The sequence below is a fragment of the Cupressus sempervirens genome, chromosome 9 (assembly GCF_028749045.1).
Source record: "Cupressus sempervirens isolate cs-2001-9-10 chromosome 9, ASM2874904v1, whole genome shotgun sequence".
Taxonomy (NCBI): domain Eukaryota; kingdom Viridiplantae; phylum Streptophyta; class Pinopsida; order Cupressales; family Cupressaceae; genus Cupressus; species Cupressus sempervirens.
The window spans coordinates 502241788-502263223 of record NC_143126.1 but is presented as its reverse complement, the minus strand read 5'-3'; the positions used below and the strand labels follow the sequence as shown (position 1 = coordinate 502263223).

Genomic DNA, 21436 nt, shown 5'->3' with positions numbered 1-21436 from the left:
CCTGAGGAGGAAGAGGGTAATCCATGACACATGTTATAGCACAAGGGGTAACCAACTACATTAGAAACTCCATATCCAATACTGTCAATCATATCTAATAATGAAGAGTGCAAAGGGGTAACCAACTAAGGTGGAAGTGGTGTAGAGTTAGTGGTATTATAACCAAATATCATCTCCATATACGATCCCATCTTAGTGCCAACATCAATTTGACTTAACTCTCGCAGTTTCTCCTTAAGAATTTCTAGTCTATTAGTGGTAATAGTAACATATGAAACTTGTATCCTCTCAACTAGAGCTATAGTAGACTATTGTACATTTGAGTGTTGTGCTAAGTGATGTGATGGGTGCTCAATCAAGTGTCAAGCTAAGTATTGAGCTCACATATATATGGGTGTTGTACTTAGTATTGATCACCAAATTCCTTTTCACATTGTTTAGTTTCTCTAATCCTATCTATGATGTCCTATAAGGTGTCCTCTTAATATGGACAATGCATGAATATGCCTATAATAAATTATCTAAAAAATACAATACCATATCAATATGTGTTCACTTCCCACTAAGGCCAGGTATATTTCCTAGATTATGAAGATGTGAAACTGTATAATCCTCATCACTTGGCATAATAGATGCAATACTAGATGATTCCTTTGTAGATGATCTTGGTTGACTAGGTGTACTCATAATGTATCTGCCCAGGGTATCAGATGTAATGCTACTAGCTACAACTACAATGTGTCCTATCCTATAAATTACTTCTCTCTTAGAAGTAATAAAAATTTCTATTTGTGCTAACAACTATCATCGGGGTCACAACTAGAGTCCTCTAACCAACCAAGTGCCAAGGATGACATTGAGGTCAACCAACTAGAAGATACTCATCATGATCTAAAACTTTTCCATATCTCTTACCATAATATCCCAAAAGATCTAAATAGTTGACATTGTGTCTTATACAGACCTCTACCTATAACTGTTGGGGTAAAGGCATAGATCTGTGTCACTATTTATGATACAAAAACCTGTTTTGGTCAAATCTCATTTCTCTATCAAAACTCAGTTTTTTTTTCAGAAACTAAAAATACCCTTTTATAGATCTTAGATTCAATATCATCATTATATAAATTTTTTATTGTTTTTATTAGTTATAGTATGTTATAATCTCAAAATATTATAAGTCAATATTTCAACATTTCAAAAGATGCTCCCTCAAAAAATGAAAAAAAATAGTAAATCATATCAAAAAAAATTTAAAATTATATTTATCTCTAGAGGAGAGAATCCTCTTCATGAATATGTAATTTTTTTTCAAGAAGGTATAGATTTCATAGGGAAGTTTTGACGGGAGGAAAAAACTTTTGGATTCTGATAAGGTCAAACTTGAGTACTTATAACAAAGAAAATATACATCAAAAATAATTATTTCTTTTTTTGTGCACTAGCTATACATGTCATCTATAGGATATTTTCAAATCAATACAAAAAAAGATGGTTTACATATACTTGTTTGACGGGAACTACACCCTATATTTTTTATAGTTAAAAAAGGGACTTCAAAATAAAATAAAATGAATAAATTGTTACTCAAATAAATTATAAAAAATATAGGCATAAAATTCATCCAATTCTACACATTTCATCAGTTTACATCATCTTCATATTTTAAACACAAATACCATTTTTTTTTTCATTAATGTTGAACTATCACATTCTAATATCACGTTTCTTTATAAAAGGTGACACAGGTTTGTGCTTTTACCCGTTGGGAAAAATATAAAGGTATTTGGTCATTATTGGGATAACCACCATTTTCTATGAGAAATCAAGGGTATCATGCATGCAATCTATGGCATACCCCATCTCATAAGTTGATACCCCTTCACCTGGGCCCAACCCTCATAATTTGGGAATACCTATCATTTGATAATCTCCTTAGGAACTAGGGCCTGAACCTAGGCTAAGGACATATCACCTGAAACCTCTTCTATGAGCTATGCTAAAATCCTATCAATAGACTACAGTACAAATGTAGTTTGTGATCTAAGTCTATTAGTAAGATTTAGAAGACTCATGTAAATCTACTCACAAATACCTCTATATAAAGGATCAACAGATCTATCAATCAACTCTCCAAGTTGTGTCATCTCCATAGACACAAAATGGAATATACCATCCATATTGGGAGTGCAAGAGTGAAAGCACACCCCCTTTCCCTATTCTTGTCCCTCTCCCTACCTCTGACCATGTCCAAGCCCATGATCCTATCCCTAACCCTAAGGCTACTCATGATCCTCTCCCTGATCATGAAGCTAACCATGATCATATCCCTGACCCTGATCTCTATTGTGTGATGTCATCTACATGGGTAACATGTGCAAATTAAATGTTAACTAGGCCATATTAAATGCTACAACATATCATGTTAGAACTTAAGAGGTGTACTATTAGGTGTAAATAGGTCATATTAGACATGTTATTATGTTATTTAAATTAAGAGCTCCTATTAGACCCTAAGAACTATCCTATTAAGTGGGCATAGGTCATATTACATCTTAATATATGTCTCATTAGGGATTAATAGGTCAACTTAGGTCAGTGAGGAGAGAGAGAGAGAGAGAGAGAGAGAGAGAGAGAGAGAGAGAGAGAGAGAGAGAGAGAGAGAGAGAGAGAGAGAGATAGAGGAGAGAGAGTGAGGAGAGAGGAGGGAGAAAGTCAAAGGAGAGAGAGAGTGAGGAGAGAGAATGTGAGATGAGAGGGAGTGAAAGGAGAGATAAAGTGAGTAGAGAGAAAGTGAGATGAGTGTAATTAAGGAGAAAGAAAGTGAGAGGAGAGATGAAGTGAAAAAAGAGATAGTAAGGAGAGAGAGTGAGAGGAGAGACTATAATGAGAGAGAAAGAGAGGACAGTGAGTGAGGAGCAAGGAAGTTAGGAGTGTGAGTGAGGAGAGGAAAATTAAGGAGAGAGAAAGTGCGGAGAGAGAAACTAAAGAGAGAGTGAGGAGAGAGAAATTGATAGGAGAGATAAAGTGAGGAGAGAGAGCATGAGGAGAGAAAAAGTGGAGAGAGTGAGAGGAGAGATAAATTAAAGAGAGAGAAAGTGAGAAGAGAGAAACCAAAAAGAGATGGCAAGGAGAGAGAAAGTGAGAGAAAAGAGCATTAGAGTAGAGAGAAAGTGAGGATAGAGTAAGTGAGAGGAGAAAGAATGTGGGGAGAGAGAAATTGAAGATAAAGAGTGAGGAGAGACATTCAAGTGATGAGAGGGAGAGAGAGAGGTGTTTTTTTTTTCTACCCACCTATTACAAGATTTTATTTTATTTTTGATTTCTATGTAGACCTAGAGTTTTTTGTTTTCTAAACCTATTAATTTTTCCATCTATAGTTTTAACTATGTTTTAAAAATATTTTCTAAGTATTGTTGTGTTGAAAACTATGTAACATAATAAAAAATATGCTATGTACATAAAACTAACTACAACAACATGTAAACATAAAACTAATTAAGATACATTAAAAAATAACTAAATTTTTATTAAAAACAACTAAACATTCATTAAAATTAGCTAAATATTCATTAAAAAGAATTAAATATTCATGAACAACAAAAATTGAAGAACATCCATATCCAGATGCTCCAAAGAGGTCAAACATGGTAGATGGAAATACTAATGCAAGCTATGATGTCACAGACTTCGGTCCAAGCCCCTTAGTCCACCAACTTGTATAAGCAAGAATGAAAAAAATAGGGAAAAATTAAGAATTTTAATAGTTCTAACAACTTTTTAGGGCTTCATTTGAACCCCCCTACCAATGTGACACATTAGGCTTTGAATGAAGCCCCTAGGGACCTTCATTCAAAGCTTATAAAAAGGATGTCCCTACTTTTCATCTAATTTCGTTGTGATGGAAAGTGGGAAACATTATTATGGCCCTACCCCATGGCATATCCTTTTTCTTTATATTTTTTAGTCCTTTCAATTCATTAGTTTGATAATTTTTTGCAAGGAATTTAGCCTTGAACTTGACAATGGGTTTATCCATAGAATTTATTTTCTAAGTATCATTCATTCATCTTTTTGATAGAACATAATCGTAACATATCACCATGAAACTTTTAATAATTCTATAGGAAAATATAACCCTTATCTCTCTTGCTACCACTTCATGCTCAAATCAACAATCTAGATTATTCATCCATTCAATGAGTTTGATGTCTTTAATTAGTAAAAGAATCAGTTCTTAATTGGCCAAAATACCCACGACTTCTCAAAATAATAGTTTTTAAAATCCTTTTGGTTTTGGTAAAGCACCATGAGCTACTTTTGTTTCCTCTTTTATTCCTATATGAGTCACATAATCTCCTACTTGAATTCATCTCCTTTTTTTTGTTAAATAGCTTTGAATCTTGTCATAATGTTTTGTAATATATAAAGTATCCAATCTTCTTGGCCTCTTTGTGATATAGTGCAAGGCAGGAGAATCCCCAAAGGAGACATCCTAGCCCCTAATAATAATCACACAACAGAAACACAAAACAAGATGACAATAATGCAAGATCTAATACCAAATCACAACTCTTTATTTATAAAATAATAGTTTACATGTAATATGCCCAACTGTGAGGCCTTTCAGGTTAGGGTAAAATACAATAGCAAATACAATAACAGTTCTACAAGATCCCACAAGATCCAACTCACAACACTAATCCCATCAATTCTAGATCTAAGAAACCTCTAAGGAAGATCTTAGCTTTTTCTTGCAAGCCCACCAAGTAATATCCTTGTTTTCCAAGCCATGGTTACTAACTCTTCAAAGTTCACTCCTCCACTTCATCTCTTTCTCCAAGATGGATGATTAAAAGACTCCATAAGACTCCCTACTTATAGCCAACTAAGCCACAAAATAGCCTAGCAATTAAAAATTAAATAAACCCCTTGCATTAAATGCATGTTTAAGCTAGAATTTGGCTCACAACAAATATTAAATACAAAATGTTAACCCTCACATTAACATGCAATTAACACATGATAACTACATAGAATACTTGGGAAAAGCCCCAAGTTTACAAAACATATTAAATGCACATAGAAGAGATAACCAAGACCACTCATAGGTCCACACAAACTCTCAAATTGGTCCACATCACAATCACATGCTAAATCCACAAAGATATCCAATCAACACCAACACACTACCAAGTGTTAGCAAACTCCCAAGCATTGTTGAGCAACCAACACATGACAAGTAGCCAACACATTCTGAGCAACCAATACATGTCGAGCACAATACTAAGTTTCAAGCAACAATATCTACCTAGCTCTTTAATGATCGAGCCCCTTCAATGACCAAGTACCTCGGCTAACACTACTTTTAATAATGACTGAGCACCACTCACTTGGTGACTAAGTCCACAACTCCAAAGCTAGATATGCCTAACATGAAGGATCACAAGAAATCCTAGGATGCTCATACATTAGACACCCTAGGTTTGAAAAGATGTTCTAGAATTTGGAAGAACATCCTCTAGGATTTATCACATAAATCCAAAATTGGTTCTTCACATACATGTCCTCCAAGTCTTCAACTTGCACACTCTTTCCCTTATTTTTTCTTATCCTTCTTCACATCCATCATAGGTGTTACATAGGTTTACATTCCATGTTGATCTCCAACTTTATCAAAATCTATCAACTCAACTTAGCTACCAATACTTAGGTTCGTCTAACTAAGCTCTTCATTCCTCAAAGGAATCATGGAAAACTTCTTGCCACCTTTCTCAACAATAACCACAATCATGCACAACCATGTAATCATACTGCCAAGGTCTACCAAGTAACACAAGAAAACTACTCATATCCACAATATCGCACAATAGTTGATCCTTATACTACCCAATGTGGAAATGAAAAAGGCATTGCTCCCTCACTTCCAAAGCATGGTCACCTTACAACAAGCCAATCCTATAAGGATAAGAATGTCTCACTCTCTCCAAACCAAGTTTTTGAACCATCTCCTCAGCTACATAGTTATCAGTACTACCACCATCCACAATCATCTTGTAGCCTTTGCCACCAAACTTACAACAACTCTTGAACAAACTAGTCCTCTAATAAGAATCCAATGTTCTTTGAGCCACTAGTACTCATCAAGTCAACAAATTCTCTCTTTTCTTGGGCTGACTATCATGGACTTCAACCTCATTCAAAATAGTAGTTGTCCTACCAATTGAAAATTTAAAAGATCTATGTCCTTCTTTGCCATATTTGAAACAATTACCTCTAAACACACCTCCACCTATCCCACTTTTTTGATCATCATGTTTTGGTTCACCTTCTACACTTGGTTTAGCTTGGGCTAAGATATCCTACTTCTAATTTCCTCAAGCATTACCTTGATGTTTCCTCTTTAGCTTCTCTTCTACTCTCAAAGAATACTAATAAGCATCCTCCATTGAAGAAATATTCATCATACCAACCTCATCTTGAACATTGAATCTTAAACCATTACTATATCAAGCTACCTTCTCCTTTGAAAATTCCCTATGCATAGACCGATTAGTCAACCTTTAGAACTTCTTGGTATAATCCTTCATAATCATATCCTAATGTTTTATATTTTGCAACCTCTTAAAAAAGTCAACTTCATAATCAATAGGAATGAAGATAGCCTTCAGTTTAGTCACCATCAATTTTCATCTAGAGATCTTCATTTCACCTTCCTCCTCTATGTTTCTTTGCAATTCCTTCCACCAAAAAGAAACATGTCCCTTGAACTTAGTTTGTGCCAACCTCACTCTAACTAGATCCTCAATATCCTTAAGCTCAAATTAGTCTTTTGGATTTAAAGTAAATGAAAAATTAGAAGCCTCCATCTTATACTTCATCTTCAATTGAGATCTAGGTCAAGCAAACTAACTAGCCCTAATTCCAATAGGTCTCTCCACATGATCAGTTCTATCCTCACCACTTAATCCAACAACTTCAAAGTCTTTGGAAACTTCCTCATAACTACTTCTAGTCACCTAAAGCACTCATGATTTCAAAAATCATATCACTCTTCATCAATACAGTCTTAGATCTAAACTCTACTCTCATCTTCTCTAAGATCTATTCTTCCACAACATCACTAAGATCATCAATTTCCCTAGGGTCCAATCTTCTTAGAGGCATCTTTCCAAGATTTGTGCAAACCCTAAGCAATAGATCCACAAATCTAGAAGATCAATTGGTTCCACCAAACTGATGATCCTGGTGCAAATAGCCTTAGCTTTGGTGATCTATCTACATGCTTAGGAATAACCTTCACTTTAATACCACCTGTTGCACTACAAGGTAGGAGAATCCCCAAAAGAGATGTCCCAGTCCCTAGTAATAACCACATAGCAAAAACACAACACAAGATAACAATAATGCAAGATATGATATCAAATCAAAACTTTTTATTTATAAAATAACTATTTACATGCAATATGCTCGGTTGTAAGGCCTTTCAGGATAGGGCCAAATACAACAACAAATACAATAACAAGTTTGCAAGATCCCACAAGATTCAACTCACAACACTAATCCTAGCTAGTCCAAATTTGCACTTTGGTAGAAACCTCTAAGGAAGATCTCAACTTGTCCTCGCAAGCCCACCAAGAAATCTCCTTGTTTTCCAAGCCATAGTTACTAGATCTTCAAAGTTCACTCCTCCACTTGATCTCCTTCTCTAAGCAGGATGATCATTCCATGAATGAATGACTAAAAGACTCCACAAGACCCCCTACTTATACCCAACTAAGCAACAAGTTGGCCTATCAATTAAAAATTAAATAAACCCCTTGCATTAAATGTATATTTAAGCCACAAGTAAGCTCACAACAAACATTAAATACAAAATGTTAACCCTCGCATTAACCCTGTTAACGTGTGATAACTACACAAAAATACTAAGGATAAAGCCCAAGTTTACAACACATATTAAATGTACATGGAAGAGATAACCAAGACCACTCATAGGTCCACACAAACTCTCAAATTGATCCACATCATGATCATATGCTAAATGTACCAAGAACTCTAGTCCACACCAACACATTGCCGAGTGTTAGCAAACTATCAAGCATCACCGAGCAACCAACACATGCCAAGCAGCCAACACATGTCAAGCAACCAATACATGCCAAGCACAATAGTGAGTGCCAAGGAACAATATCTTTCAAGCTCTTTAATGATCGAGCCCCTTCAATGACTGAGTACCTTAGCTAGCACTACTTTTAACAACAACCAAGCACATTTCCTTTAGTGACTGAGTCCACAACTCCAAAGCCAAATACCCTCAACATGCAAGATCACAAGAAAGACTAGGATTCTCTTGCATCATATACCCTAGGTTTGAAAAGATGTTCTAGAAGCTGGAAGAACATCTTATGAGATTCAACACATAAATTCCAAATTGGTTCTTCACATACATGTCCTCCAAGTCCTCAACTTGCACACTCTTTCCCTTGTTTTTCTTCTTCTTCTTCTTCTTCACATCTATTATAGGTGTTCCATAGGTCTTTTTTCCATACTAATCTCCAATCTTCTCAGAATCTACCAACTCAACTTGGCTACCAATAGTTAGCTTCCTCCTATCGAGCTCTTCATTCTAGAAAGGATTTAGGGAAAACTTCTTGCCACCTTTCTCAATAGTAAACATGTTCCTCACACAATCAAAAATCATACTACTAAGGTCTACCAAGTAACACATGACAACTATTCATATCCAAAATATCACACAATGCTTGATCCTTATACTGCCCAATCTAGAAATCAACAAGGCATTGCTCCCTCACTTCCAAAGCATGGTCACCTTACGAGTAGCCAATCCTATAAGGATAAGGATGTCTTACTATCTTCAAACCACTTTTTTGAACCATCTCCTCAACAAAAAGGTTATTAGTACTACCACCATCCATAACCGCCTTGCAGAATTTTTCACTAGACTTACAAAAACTACTAAACAAACTAGTCCTCTAACAAGAATCCAATGTTCTTTGACACAATAGTACTCACCGAGCCAAAAAATTCTCTCCTTGCTTAGGCTAACTATCTTGGATAGTTGTCAAGTGTTTCTTGGTAGACCTATTAGACATTCAAAAGATCTATGCCCTTTTTGACCACATTTGAAACAATTACCTATGAGCACACCTCCACCTATCCTCCTCTTTTGATCAACAACTTTTGGTTCACTTTCTACACTTGGTATATTTTGTGGTAAGCTATCCTGCTTCTCCTTTCCTTGAGGATTACCTTGAAGTTTCCTCTTCATCTTCTCTTCTACTTTTAAAGAGTATTGATAATCATCCTCCACTAAAGAAATATTCATCATACCAATCTCATCCTGAATATTGAATCTTAAACCATCAATGTATCAAGCTATATTCTCATTTGACAATTCTCTATGTCTAGATCAAATAGTCAACTTGTAGAGCTCCTTATTATATAATCCTTCATAGTCATATCCTTCTGTTTCAGATGTTGTAACCTCTTAAAAAACTCAAGTTAAAAATTAGAAAGAATGAACTTAGCCTTTAGTTTAATCACCATTAATTTCTATCTAGAGATCTTCATTTCACCTTCCTCCTCTCTGTCCCTTTGTAGTTCCTTCCATCAAAGAGTAGCATGTCCCTTTAACTTAGTTCATGGCAATCTCACTTTGAGTGTATCATCAATATCCTTAAGCTCAAAGTAGTCCTCCAATTCACTAATCCAATTAATTAGGTCTTTGGGATTCAAAGTACCTAAAAAATTAGAAACTTCCATCTTATGCTTCAGCTTCAACTAAGATCTAGGTCAAGCAAATTGATCAACCATAATTCCAATAGGTCTCTCCACACGATCAGTTATGTCCTCACCACTTGATCAAGAAACTTCAAAGTCTTTGACAACTTCCTCATAACTACCTTCAATACCCACATGCTGAGTTATGTAACCTAAAGCACTCACGATTTTAGCTATCATGTTGAACTCTTCATCAATGCAATCTTAGATCTAAACTCTACTCTTAACTTCTCTGAGATCCATTATTCCATAGCATCACTAAGATCATCAATCGCCCTAGGGTCCAATCTTCTTGGAGGCATCTTTCCAAGATTTTTGCAAACCTTAAGTAATAGATCCATAAATTTAGAAGATCAATAGGTTCCACAAAATCAACTTTCTCCAACACACAATCCTAGTACAAACTACCTCAGCTTCGGTGATTTGTCTATATGCTTAGGAACAACCTTCACTCTGAGACAACCTGATGCAGTGCAAGGTAGAAGAATCCCCAAAGGAGATGTCCTAGCCCCCAACAATAACCACATAGTGGAAACACAACACAAGATAACAATAATCTAAGATTTGATACCAAATCACAACTCTTTATTTATAAAATAACTGTTTACATGCAATATGCCTGATTGTAAAGCCTTCTGGGTTAGGGCCAAATATAATAGCAAATACAATAATAGTTTTGCAATATCCCACAAGATCCCACTCACAACACTAATCTTAGCTAGTCCAAACCTACACTCTAGTAGAAACCTCAAAGGAAAATCTAAACTTGTGCTCACAAGCCCACCAAGCAATCTCCTTGTTTTCCAAGTCATAGTTACTAGCTCTTCAAAGTTTTCTCCTCCACTTCATCTCCTTCTACAAGTTGGATGATCATTCCATAATGAATGACTAAAAGACTCAACAAGACCACCTACTTATACCCAACTAAGCCACAAGTCAACCTAGCAATTACAAATTAAATAAACCCCTTTCTTTAAATGCATTTTTAAGTCGCAAGTTAGCTCACAAAAATATTAAATACAAAATGTTAACCCTCACACTATGATGTAGAAGCATCCTGGGTGCAAGGGCAATCTTGCATCACCTAAAAACTATTTTATTTTCAGTCTTTTCTACTTTAATAAGGACTAGTGGACAGGGTGGTTACTATTTATGGGAACTTACTAATTTTAGTAAGCTTGTCATACAAGTTTGGAATATTCTCATTTTCTATAGGAACGTTCATTTTAGAGTTGTAAGCCTACCATAAAAATCTCATTGCTCAAACATTAGTGCCAAAGAAGTTATTGCAGATTTTTGGTGGAAAAAATTGCAGAAAAATATTTAGGATCAACGTTGGAGGCCTTAGAGTGCCTGGATGAGGTCCAAAGACTTGAGAGAAGGGTGCTAGTGCCATTCCAATCCTGTAGATTAATAGCTGGGATTTCAAAAAAGTGGTTATAATATCTAATCACAACAATGGTTTGTGAGTTATGGCCTTCGCAAGTTGAGCTACTAAAATTTCTAAAATAATTTGTCAAAGATGTATTTGGCCAAGTCTATGTGTATTGTTAGGATCTGTCGGCTCTGGCTATTAAGTTTGAGCATCTAGAACCTTTCCGAGTGGCATAAAATTGCCTATTTAAGAAAGATAGGTGATAGTTCGCAGCTTGTCTTGCAAATTATTGTACTGAAGGCACCCATGTGTGTTAGCATATTGTACTTATGAATTCTATAATTTTGCATTTGTGATGCAAATAAGAAATCCATATTTTTTCACAATTTATGTTGTTTCTATGTTTCTATTATGAGTTTATGGTATTAAGGGGAGCTCCCTACATCAAGTGGTATCAGAGCTAGATTTCTTGAGTGTGTGGACAAATCACCAACTGTGAGGCAGTTTGCACCAGAACTATGGTTTGGGTTGAGCATGTAGATAGATCAACGATTGTGAGGCAATTTACATTAGGGTTTTAGCAGAAGCACAAAAAATGCCCCCACAAAGAGACCATGGAGAAAGAGTTGTAGGTATTACACCTGAGGGTTTTCGGGCCCTCCAAAGAAAAATGTAAGAATTAGAAGAACAAATGCGTAGAAGAATGAATCTTGCCATAAGAGATGAAAGCAAGGATGAGGATGAAGTAGAAGAAAATGCCAAAGAAAAGGCAGTTCTAAATCTAGAGGAAGAGAGGCTTTTTAGGGCCATTTCTAAGATTGGAAAAAGACCTAAGTTTGAGGTTCTTGCATTTTTAAGAAATCTTAACCCAAAGGAACTGATTGATTGGATCAATGAATTGGAGGAGTACTTTGAGTATGAAGATATTGATGATCTTGACAGGGTCAAGTTTGTGAAGGCAAAACTAAAAGGACATGTGAAGATCTGGTGGTACAAGGTTCAGTTGGAGAAAAATAGAATGGGAAAGGAAAAAATCACCAGATAAGATTAGATGAAAGATAAATTGAAGTGACAATTAATTCTTATGGATTATGAGCTTGATCTATTGAATAAAATGCAAGGGTTGAATCAAGTAGGACAATTTGTCCAAGAGTATACCAAATAGTTCTATTGAGTTCTCATTAGAACCAGCCATGTAGAAGATGATAAGGAGAAAGTCATCTATTATCTTAATTATTTAAGGCTAGGCATTCAAGATGAGCTAAGTCTAGTTCAAATAAGTAGTATTGAGAGGGTATACTAGTTTGCCCTAAGAGTTGAGGAGAAACTGAGCAAGAAGTTTGACAATAAGAATAGTGGAAGAGGTTGTGGTGAAAGATTTGGTGAATGATTCTATGGTGGTCATAATGATGATCAAAAGAACAAAGATGAGGTTAGAAGTACTAGTTAGAAATAGAGGGGAAATAATTCCAATTGTGTCCATGATCTAAACAATAGAGATTAGAGAGGAAGAGGTAGAGGACAAGGATATGGAAGAGGAGGCTTCCATGGAAAATATTTTCACTACAAAGAAGAAGGGCATAGAGTATTTGAATGTACCCAATGCCAAGGAAGGACAAATCCAAGAACAAAAGGTTAGGCAAGAGTTGCACATGTTGATGAAGATGCTCGATCCTCACATTCTGAAGATGTTAAAAGAGGAGAAGTCCTAGTTAACTGAAGAGTCTTGTTGAGTGGTAAGAATGAACTTGAACAAAGAAGGAGCTTGTTTTGCACAAGGAAATCTGATGTCAGAAATGATGGTCACCAAGTTGAAGCTAAAGAGGCAAAAACACCCATGTCCATACCATATTGCTTGGGTGCAAGATGACCACAAGTTCATCGTCAATGAGCAGTGCTGAATGAAGTTCAAGATTGGAAGCTACTAGGATGAGATACTGTGTGATATTATACATATGGACATATCTCATATGTTGTTGGGTAGGTTGTGGAAGTTTGATAGGCATGTTGTACATGATGGGCAAGCAAATACCTACACTCTGACTAAGGATGGAGTGAAACATAAGTTAAAGTCCTTGAAGGATAAAGATGAAAAGGTATATAGTGCTGCTAGAATATGTTTTTTTGATGGAAAAGAGTTTCTTATAGGTATGAATCATGAGCATATGTGTTTTTCTATAATTCCTAAAGATAGTAAAGAAGAAGTAGAGGAGGTACCTGTAGAAGTTACAAATATGTTAAGAGAATTTTCTAATATAGTATCAAATCATGTACCTAAAAGATTGCCCATAGTGAGGAAGATCAGTCACTAGATAGAATTGGTTCCAAGAGCCAGTTTTCCAAACAAGGTAGCACACATAATGACACTAGAAGAAAGTGAAGAGTTGAGCAGGAAACTTCATGAGTTGCTACAGAAGGGATTGATTTCAGAGATTCCGAGCCCATGTGTTGTACCAATAGTATTAGCACCAAATAAGAATGGAGAATGGAGGATGTGCATAGATTCTTGCACTATCAACAAGATCACAATACAGTATAGATTTCCATTTCCAAGGATGGATGATATTATGGACTGTTTGAGTGGAGCTAAGTATTTAACAAAGATAGATTTGAAGAGTAGGCACCATTAGATTCATATCAAAGAAGTTGATGAGTGGAAGACTACTTTCAAGACAAGGGAAGGACTATATGAGTGGTTAGTCATGCCTTTTGGGATAACCAATGCACAAAGAACTTTCATGAGGCTCATGAATGAGGTACTGAAGGAGTTTCTGGGTGAGTTTGTCATTATTTACCTAGACGATATATTGATCTTTAGTAAGACATTATAAGATCATTTGATTCATATTCACAAGGTGTTTGATAAGTTGAGGGAAGAAAAGTTACTGATAAACCTGAAGAAGTGCAATTTTGTAAACAAAGAGTTGGTGTACTTGGGATTTGTAGTCTCATGAGAAGGTCTAAAAATGGACCCAATGAAAGTGAATGCTATCCTTGAATGCCCTACTGCAAGGAGTGTGATGGAGGTAAGATCTTTTCATGCACTAGCTACATTTCATAGAAAGTTCATAAAAAGTTTTAGCTATATTTGTGGACCCTTGATTGAAACAATGATGGGGGATAGGAAAGAGTTTAAGTGGACTGTAGGAGTAGATAAGAGTTCTAATATGTTGAAATAGAAAATTACAGAGAAAATTTTTTTAGCACTTCCTAATTTTAACACGGTTTTTCAAGTAGATTGTGATGCTAGTGGTACTGCAATAGGAATTGTTTTAAGCTAGGAAGGTAGACATGTTGCTTATTTCAGTGAGAAGTTGAATGATGCAAAAAGAAAATATTATGCTTATGATCAAGAATTTTATGCTATTGTTCAAGCATTGAAGAAGTGGAGACACTATCTTCTTCCTAACGAGTTTGTTTTGTATATTGATCATCAAGCTTTGCAATATTCGAATAGTCAAGAAAAACTGAACCAAAGGCATCTAATGTGTGTTGAGTTTTTGTAGAGTTATACATTTTTTTTGAAACACATGAGCGAGACGTCTAAGAAAGTTGTAGATGTTCTTAGTAGAAGACAACTTTTGCTGATAGAAATGCAGATAGAGATGGTTGGGTTCAAGGAACTTGACACATTGTATCCACATGATCTTGATTTTGATGAAGCATGGAAGACTTGTACAGAACCTATTACACTTGATAGGACAAAGTGGCTGGATTTCATGATCAAGGATAATATGTTGTTCAAAGAAAGCCATTTATGCATTCCTAGAAGTTTAATGAGAGAGAATCTCATCAAGGAGAAGCATAGTGGACGATTGGTTGGACATTTTGGTAGAGATAAAACCATAGCTTTGGTTTCTGAAAATTACTACTAGCCATAGTTGCAAGAAGATGTGATGAAGTTTGTACAAAGTTGTAGAGTATGTCAAATGGTGAAAGGAGTGAAGCAAAATACAAGGTTGTATCAACCATTACCTGTACCAAAGAAGTCATGGGAGGATATTAGCATGGATTTCATTCTTGGATTACAGAGGACATAGCATGGGCATGATTCTATTTTTGTGCTAGTTGACATGTTTTCAAAGATGGCACATTTTATTCCTTGCAAGAAGACTAGTGACATTATTCATGTAGCAGAGTTGTTTTTCAGAGAAGTGGTGAAATTACATGGTCTACCAAAGAGTATAGTTTCAAATTGAGATACCAAATTTGTTGGGTATTTCTAGCCTAGATTGTGGAAGAAGTTGAAGACAAATTTGAAGTTCAATTCATCACATCATCCACAAACTAATGGATAGATAGAAGCTGTGAATCGCAATTTGGGAAATTTGTTGAGATGCTTGGTTGGAGATAAACCAAAAAGATGGGATATGATTTTACCATAGATAGAATTTGTATATAATAATTATGTCAATAGGAGTATTGGTAAATCACCATTCTAGATTGTATATGAGAGTAGTCCCAGAAATGCTTCTGAACTGAGGTAGTTGGGTAAAGGAAAGATGAGTAGTGGTGAAGCAGAAGATTTTGCTGAACATTTGAAGAACATCCATGAGGAGGTGAGGAAGTGCATCATAAAGATAAATACTCAGTATAAGGCTAAGGTAGATGTGAAAAAGAGATATAAGGAATTTCAAATTGGAGATGAAGTCATGGCTCATTTGAGAAAGAAGCATTTTCTAGTGGCTACATATAATAAGTTGAAGATGAAGAAGTTTTGACTTTGCAAGATAGTGAAGAGGCATAATTCTAGAAATGCATATGAAGTGGAGTTGCCTGCTAAATTGAATATTTTACCAGTATTTAATATTTTAGGTTTGACAAAGTATTATGAAGGAGGTGATGGATATGAAGTTACAGAAACATTATGGAGCATTTTGATAGCTAGTTCAACTACAAAGAAGATTGAGGAGATACTAGATAGTTGTGTTGGAAAAAGTACTAAAAACCAAACTTATGAGAAATATCTAGTCAAATGGAAAGGGAGACCAGCAAAGGATTCATCATGGCTAGCAAAGGAGGATGTTAACCATCTTGGTTTTCCTTTGAAAACCTAAGTCATGATGGAGTCACTTCTCAAATTACCCAAGTGTCTAATGTAGGAGCATCATGGGTGCAAGGGAAATCTTCAATCACCCAAAAAAAATTATTTTCAGTCTTTTCTATTTTAATAAGGACTAGCAGATAGGGTGGTTGCTATTTAAGTTTCTCATACAAGCTCAAAATGTTCTCATTTTCTGTAGGAAGGTTCATTTTAGAGTTATAAGCCTACCATAAAAATCTCATTGCTTAAGCATTAGTATCAAAGAAGTTATTGCAAATATTCGATGGAAAAATATGCAAAAAAATCTTCAAGCTCATTGTTCGAGGCCTTAGAGTACCTTGATGAGGTCTAAAAACTCGACAAAAGTATGTTAGCACTATTCCAATCCTGTAAATCAAGAGCTAGCATTTTTGAAAAGTGGTTATAATAGCCAATTGGAGCAACAATTTGTGAGTTATGGCCTTCAAAAGTTTGGCTACCAAAATTTTTAGAATAATTTGTCAAAGATGTATTTGGCTGACTCTATGTGTATTGTTAGGGTCTATCGCCCTAGGTATTAAGTTTGAGCATTTAGAACCTTCCCAAGCGGCATAAAATTTCCTATTTAAGAAAGGCTCAAACATTGTCTAGGATAGCTAGATGGGTGATAGTTTACAACTTGTCTTGCAAATTATTGTATTGAAGGCTTACATGTGGGTTAGCATATTGTACTTACGAATTCTATAATTTTGCATTTGTGGTGCAAATAAGAAGTCCATATTTTCTCACATTTTTTGTTGTTTCAATATTTTTATTATGAGTTTATGGTATTAAGGGGGGCTCCCTATATCACATTAACCCACAGCTAACACATGATAACTAAAAAAAATACTTAAGACAAGCCCCAATTTTACAACACATATTAAATGCACATAGAAGAGATAACCAAGACCACTCATAGGTCTACACAAACTCTCAAACCAATCCACATCACAATCACATGCTAAATGCACCAAGAACTCTAGTCAGAACCAACACACTATTGAGTGTTAGCAAACTCTCTAGCATTGTCGAGCAACCAACACATGTCGAGTAGCCAACACATGCCAAGCAACCAATACATGCTAAGCACAATAGTGTGTGCCAAGAAATAGTATCTATGAGCTCTTTAATGACCGAGCCCTAACAACAATCAAGTACCTTAGCTAACACTACTTTTAACAATGACTGAGCACCACTCCTTTGGTGATTGAGTCCACAACTCCAAAGCTAGATATCCCCAACATGTAGGATCACAAGAAAGCCTAGGATGCTCCTACATCACTTTGATAACCTTCTCTAGAGCCTAATGTATACATCATTCATAGCTACATTCAAAATTATCTCACTTTAGGAATCTTGTGTTGCTCTAATATTAAAATGATATCATCATATTCCAAACACTAACAAATGAAACCCTACAAAACCACTAGTGACATAAGCTTAAGGATTAACTGAAAAAAAAATCCAAGAAAATAAAGAAAATATACAAATACTAACAGATTGCAATAAGAAAAATGATAATTTAAAAATCATAGATAGTAATCTCTCTATGCTATATTTTGTGTTCCTTTATAATTTTAATGACATTCTTAAACCAAGATGTTGGCATTAAGAGTCAAAACATGGAAATATATAAACAATGATCATTCACACATATTTTATCTACAAAATAAGAAACATGTTACAAAACCTCAATTCTAAAATAAACTCATCATTTGTGCACTTAAACTTCGTTGAACACCAACATCACCCTTTCCTCTCAATTGGTCCCTTACAAAGAAGGATTTAGTTAATATGTTAATGCCTTTTGAAAAAAACAACCAATCTAGCTATTAAATATCCCTAATTTATAACCTTCTATTCTTTTCTCATAAAAGTAATCCTCTTCAATCAGTTAAGGTTGTTCTATCTTAGAAATTGTCAACAATGGAATCCCCTAGCCCAAACTTACCTAGTTTTCCTTTCCAATAGTTGGATGCGATCTTTATGAAACGATAAATTCCATTGCTACCAATCAAGTCTTCTAGGTGATTTATCCAAGGGGATTCAAGATTGTACTCCATATCCCCATCCATGAAAATTAGAACCAAGTGATACAATGTGAACCATTGATTGAAGAGGACATAACAAAATAAATTTTGTCTTAACATTCCTAAATTGTTAAAAAATAAAATTAAAGATGATAGCCTACATCACATGTATATAATATATAAGATTCCTTAAAACATTGAATCTCAGGACTAATCTAAAAAAAATGTATTGAAATCTTAATATGAAAGTTACAAGATGCTCTCTTTTCAATGAATGTAATACACATGTATAAAAAATTAGATCCTAAATGAAAAAAGCAAAAAGAAAATCTTCGTTGTTAAAATTCCACTACAAAATAAACTTTATTTTAACTAATCAATATAATGACTTTCAAAACAATACAGCTCAGTAAACTATTATGAAATTATATATTACGGTTATATGCCCCGATCGTCATGAATGATTTCATGATTTATAAGCTTCAATGACACAAGGAGGAAGAGTGGCTAAATCAAACTATTTAGAACCGACCCTGAATAGCCTCCCCGTTAACGAACGACTCGGCTACACATTTCAATATGATTACATTTAACGTCCATGGAAGAATTTGAAGATAGAACGTTACAAAAGCCATTTCGATAGTCCAAAACCAGGATAATTAAGTTGAGAGAACAACAAATCTTTTAGACTATAATTTCTGCCATTCAAAATATGTAAAAAGATCAAAGCTATGATTTAATGATATTGGATGTTCCGTAGGGTAAACAATTTATACTAATGTATACGGCATATCTCTAATTTCAGTATTACATAATATTAATGTATCACTATTCCATATACTCTTAATACAAGGTCCATATAAAATCCAACAGCTTAATACTCCAAGGATATTGATCAGTAACACTCATAGAGAGTGATATTCACCCTTAGACGAAAATAAACATCTCCTTCATATGCATCAGTGTCCAGAGTAGCAATTCCTCTTGCCATCAAGAAATCTCCTGTTCCACCTACAACAGAGATATCTCTGTACTTTACCAAAATTGGGTCTGCCCCATTGAAGGTGATGGTGCCCTTATAATCTGTTGAGTTCAGCACAAATGTGAACCCAAGCCAAGAACTGAATGTATTCTTCATGTCATAGAAGTAAAATCCCTGAGCTCTTCCCACTGGAGGAGAGTGAAGATTGTTATCAAGAGTAATAGGATCATCAAACACAGCAAGATCTCCAAAATGATTGTTGCCAGTCAAAATAGTGAGATTAGCTCCTTGAGGAGCTCCCACAATTGCAGAAGTTGCATTCTCTGCATTCTGACCATTGTAGATAATATCATGAAAATAGAAAACAAGATTCCTACAGGGCTTTGGAAGCTTATTTCTCCTACTATGGCATGAATCCCCACCATTGATCATAAGGGTGGAGACCAGAAGCCACAGAAAGCACAAGTTCAAAACCCTACCATTCCAGATTGCCATTGTGCAAAAGAAGTGCTCACTAAGACTCTCTGTATGTATTTCAGCTTCCACTTGAGTCATGTATATATAAGAGAGTTCTAGTATAAGATCTTTGCCAACCAAGGGTAGGTATAGAAACATTTCCATCGACTTTAGCCAACCAGAATATTGAAAAAACAAGTAGTCAAGAATTTTAAGGACCTCATTCAATATTGTCAATTGAGTTTAGTCAAATGGTGGGTAGGTGTATGTGGAAACAAGTCCTCCGCCTTTTGTTTCAGCCAATCAGTAACTACCAGGGCCAGAGAAAGAGTTTAATGGTAGGTGGACTTCTGAATAAATTCCACACAGACAAATGGCAATAAAGTAAAAAAATGGAACAATTATAGAATCGAAATGTAACAAATGCTTCCGTTTGCAAAAGCTCCACGTTCACAACTTTTCTACTGTAGACGTTAACATATGTGGAGTGGTCAAACTTAGGAAGGTATCCAATGTTAGGGTTACACTTTAGTCAAATTCTCATTTAAAATTCTTGTTGACATGTATCCAATGATCGTCTATTAAGTTTGGCCAAAAAAGAAAAGTTTGCTAGTACTTTTATATATCTAATTTGGTGGAAAATATCAATCCTAATTAACAATAATTGGCAAGATATAAATTTATATATATCATGTAATGCAGTATTAAAATTATTTTCAAAAAGTTTAACTTTCTCAAATAATAAATAACTTGACTAAATATAATTTTCTAGAAGTTCAATGACACTTATATTATATGTTAATATTTATGTAGCGTGATAAATTAAATTTGATCATAGAAAATTTAGACTTGCCCATACACACATGAATATACAAACAAGATACCATTAATTGTATTTGTCATTGGGCCGCCTTTCTTGACTTTGGGGGTGATTTTTTTAGACTCTCTTTTACCATATTAAATATTTTTATGGATGATATTTGTTTCTCTTTATTATTATAGTTAGAATATTAGTGGATATAGTTGAATTTCATAATGTCACCTTCTATTTGATTTTCTATATAATAGATGTTGTCACTTTTTTTTCAAGAAAAATTGAGATTTTTGTATTCTAACTTGTTTTGTTATCAACAGATCACCATTATTAGATTAGACAATGTTCATCTAGTTTTAGAGTGAATTCAAGTTGAATAGGCTGAGTGAGTTGAAAAAATTTAATGGAAAAACATGCAGTCATCCTTTGCGTGCTCAATATCTTTAGAAGCCCAACTATTTTTCAAGAAAAGGAATGTCATAGGAACAACGTAGAATTTTTATTGAAATTGGTGTGTCATTAGTGCATGAAGAGTAGCAACAACATCATAAACCCCTTGACATAAACCGTTTACTAGATATTTGTGTGTGGAAAATATTCCCTCATAGCCTATTAGATTTGGGATCATAGATCCATTATGCTAAAGGATTTATTAATCTCCTGGAGAGCAACAACAGTAATATGACTATAACTACTTGAAGTCCACAAAAGATACAACTTTATATAAAAATTTCTTCTTCCCAAAAGTTTATATCTTCTAAGGAAAACATTTTCCCCAAAGGTTTTTTTTAAAAGTTTCATGATTTATTAGGGCTTTTACTCATATAAATTATTATGTCTTATTAGAGGAGGTTATAGAATATATTTCTAAAATTAATTAAAAACTTTTAAAAGGCTCATAATGATAGTA

At 34.8% G+C, this 21436-nt stretch overlaps 1 protein-coding gene across 1 annotated transcript; it reads right to left on the bottom strand.

Annotated features, from left to right (window-relative positions):
* Positions 1 to 18987: 18987 nt before the first annotated feature.
* LOC149539529 (dirigent protein-like) lies at positions 18988 to 19798 on the bottom strand. Its single transcript, XM_089800777.1, has one exon. It carries the CDS (start codon positions 19749 to 19751, stop codon positions 19170 to 19172), a length of 582 nt encoding a protein of 193 aa, XP_089656903.1. The 5' UTR covers positions 19752 to 19798; the 3' UTR covers positions 18988 to 19169.
* Positions 19799 to 21436: the final 1638 nt, after the last annotated feature.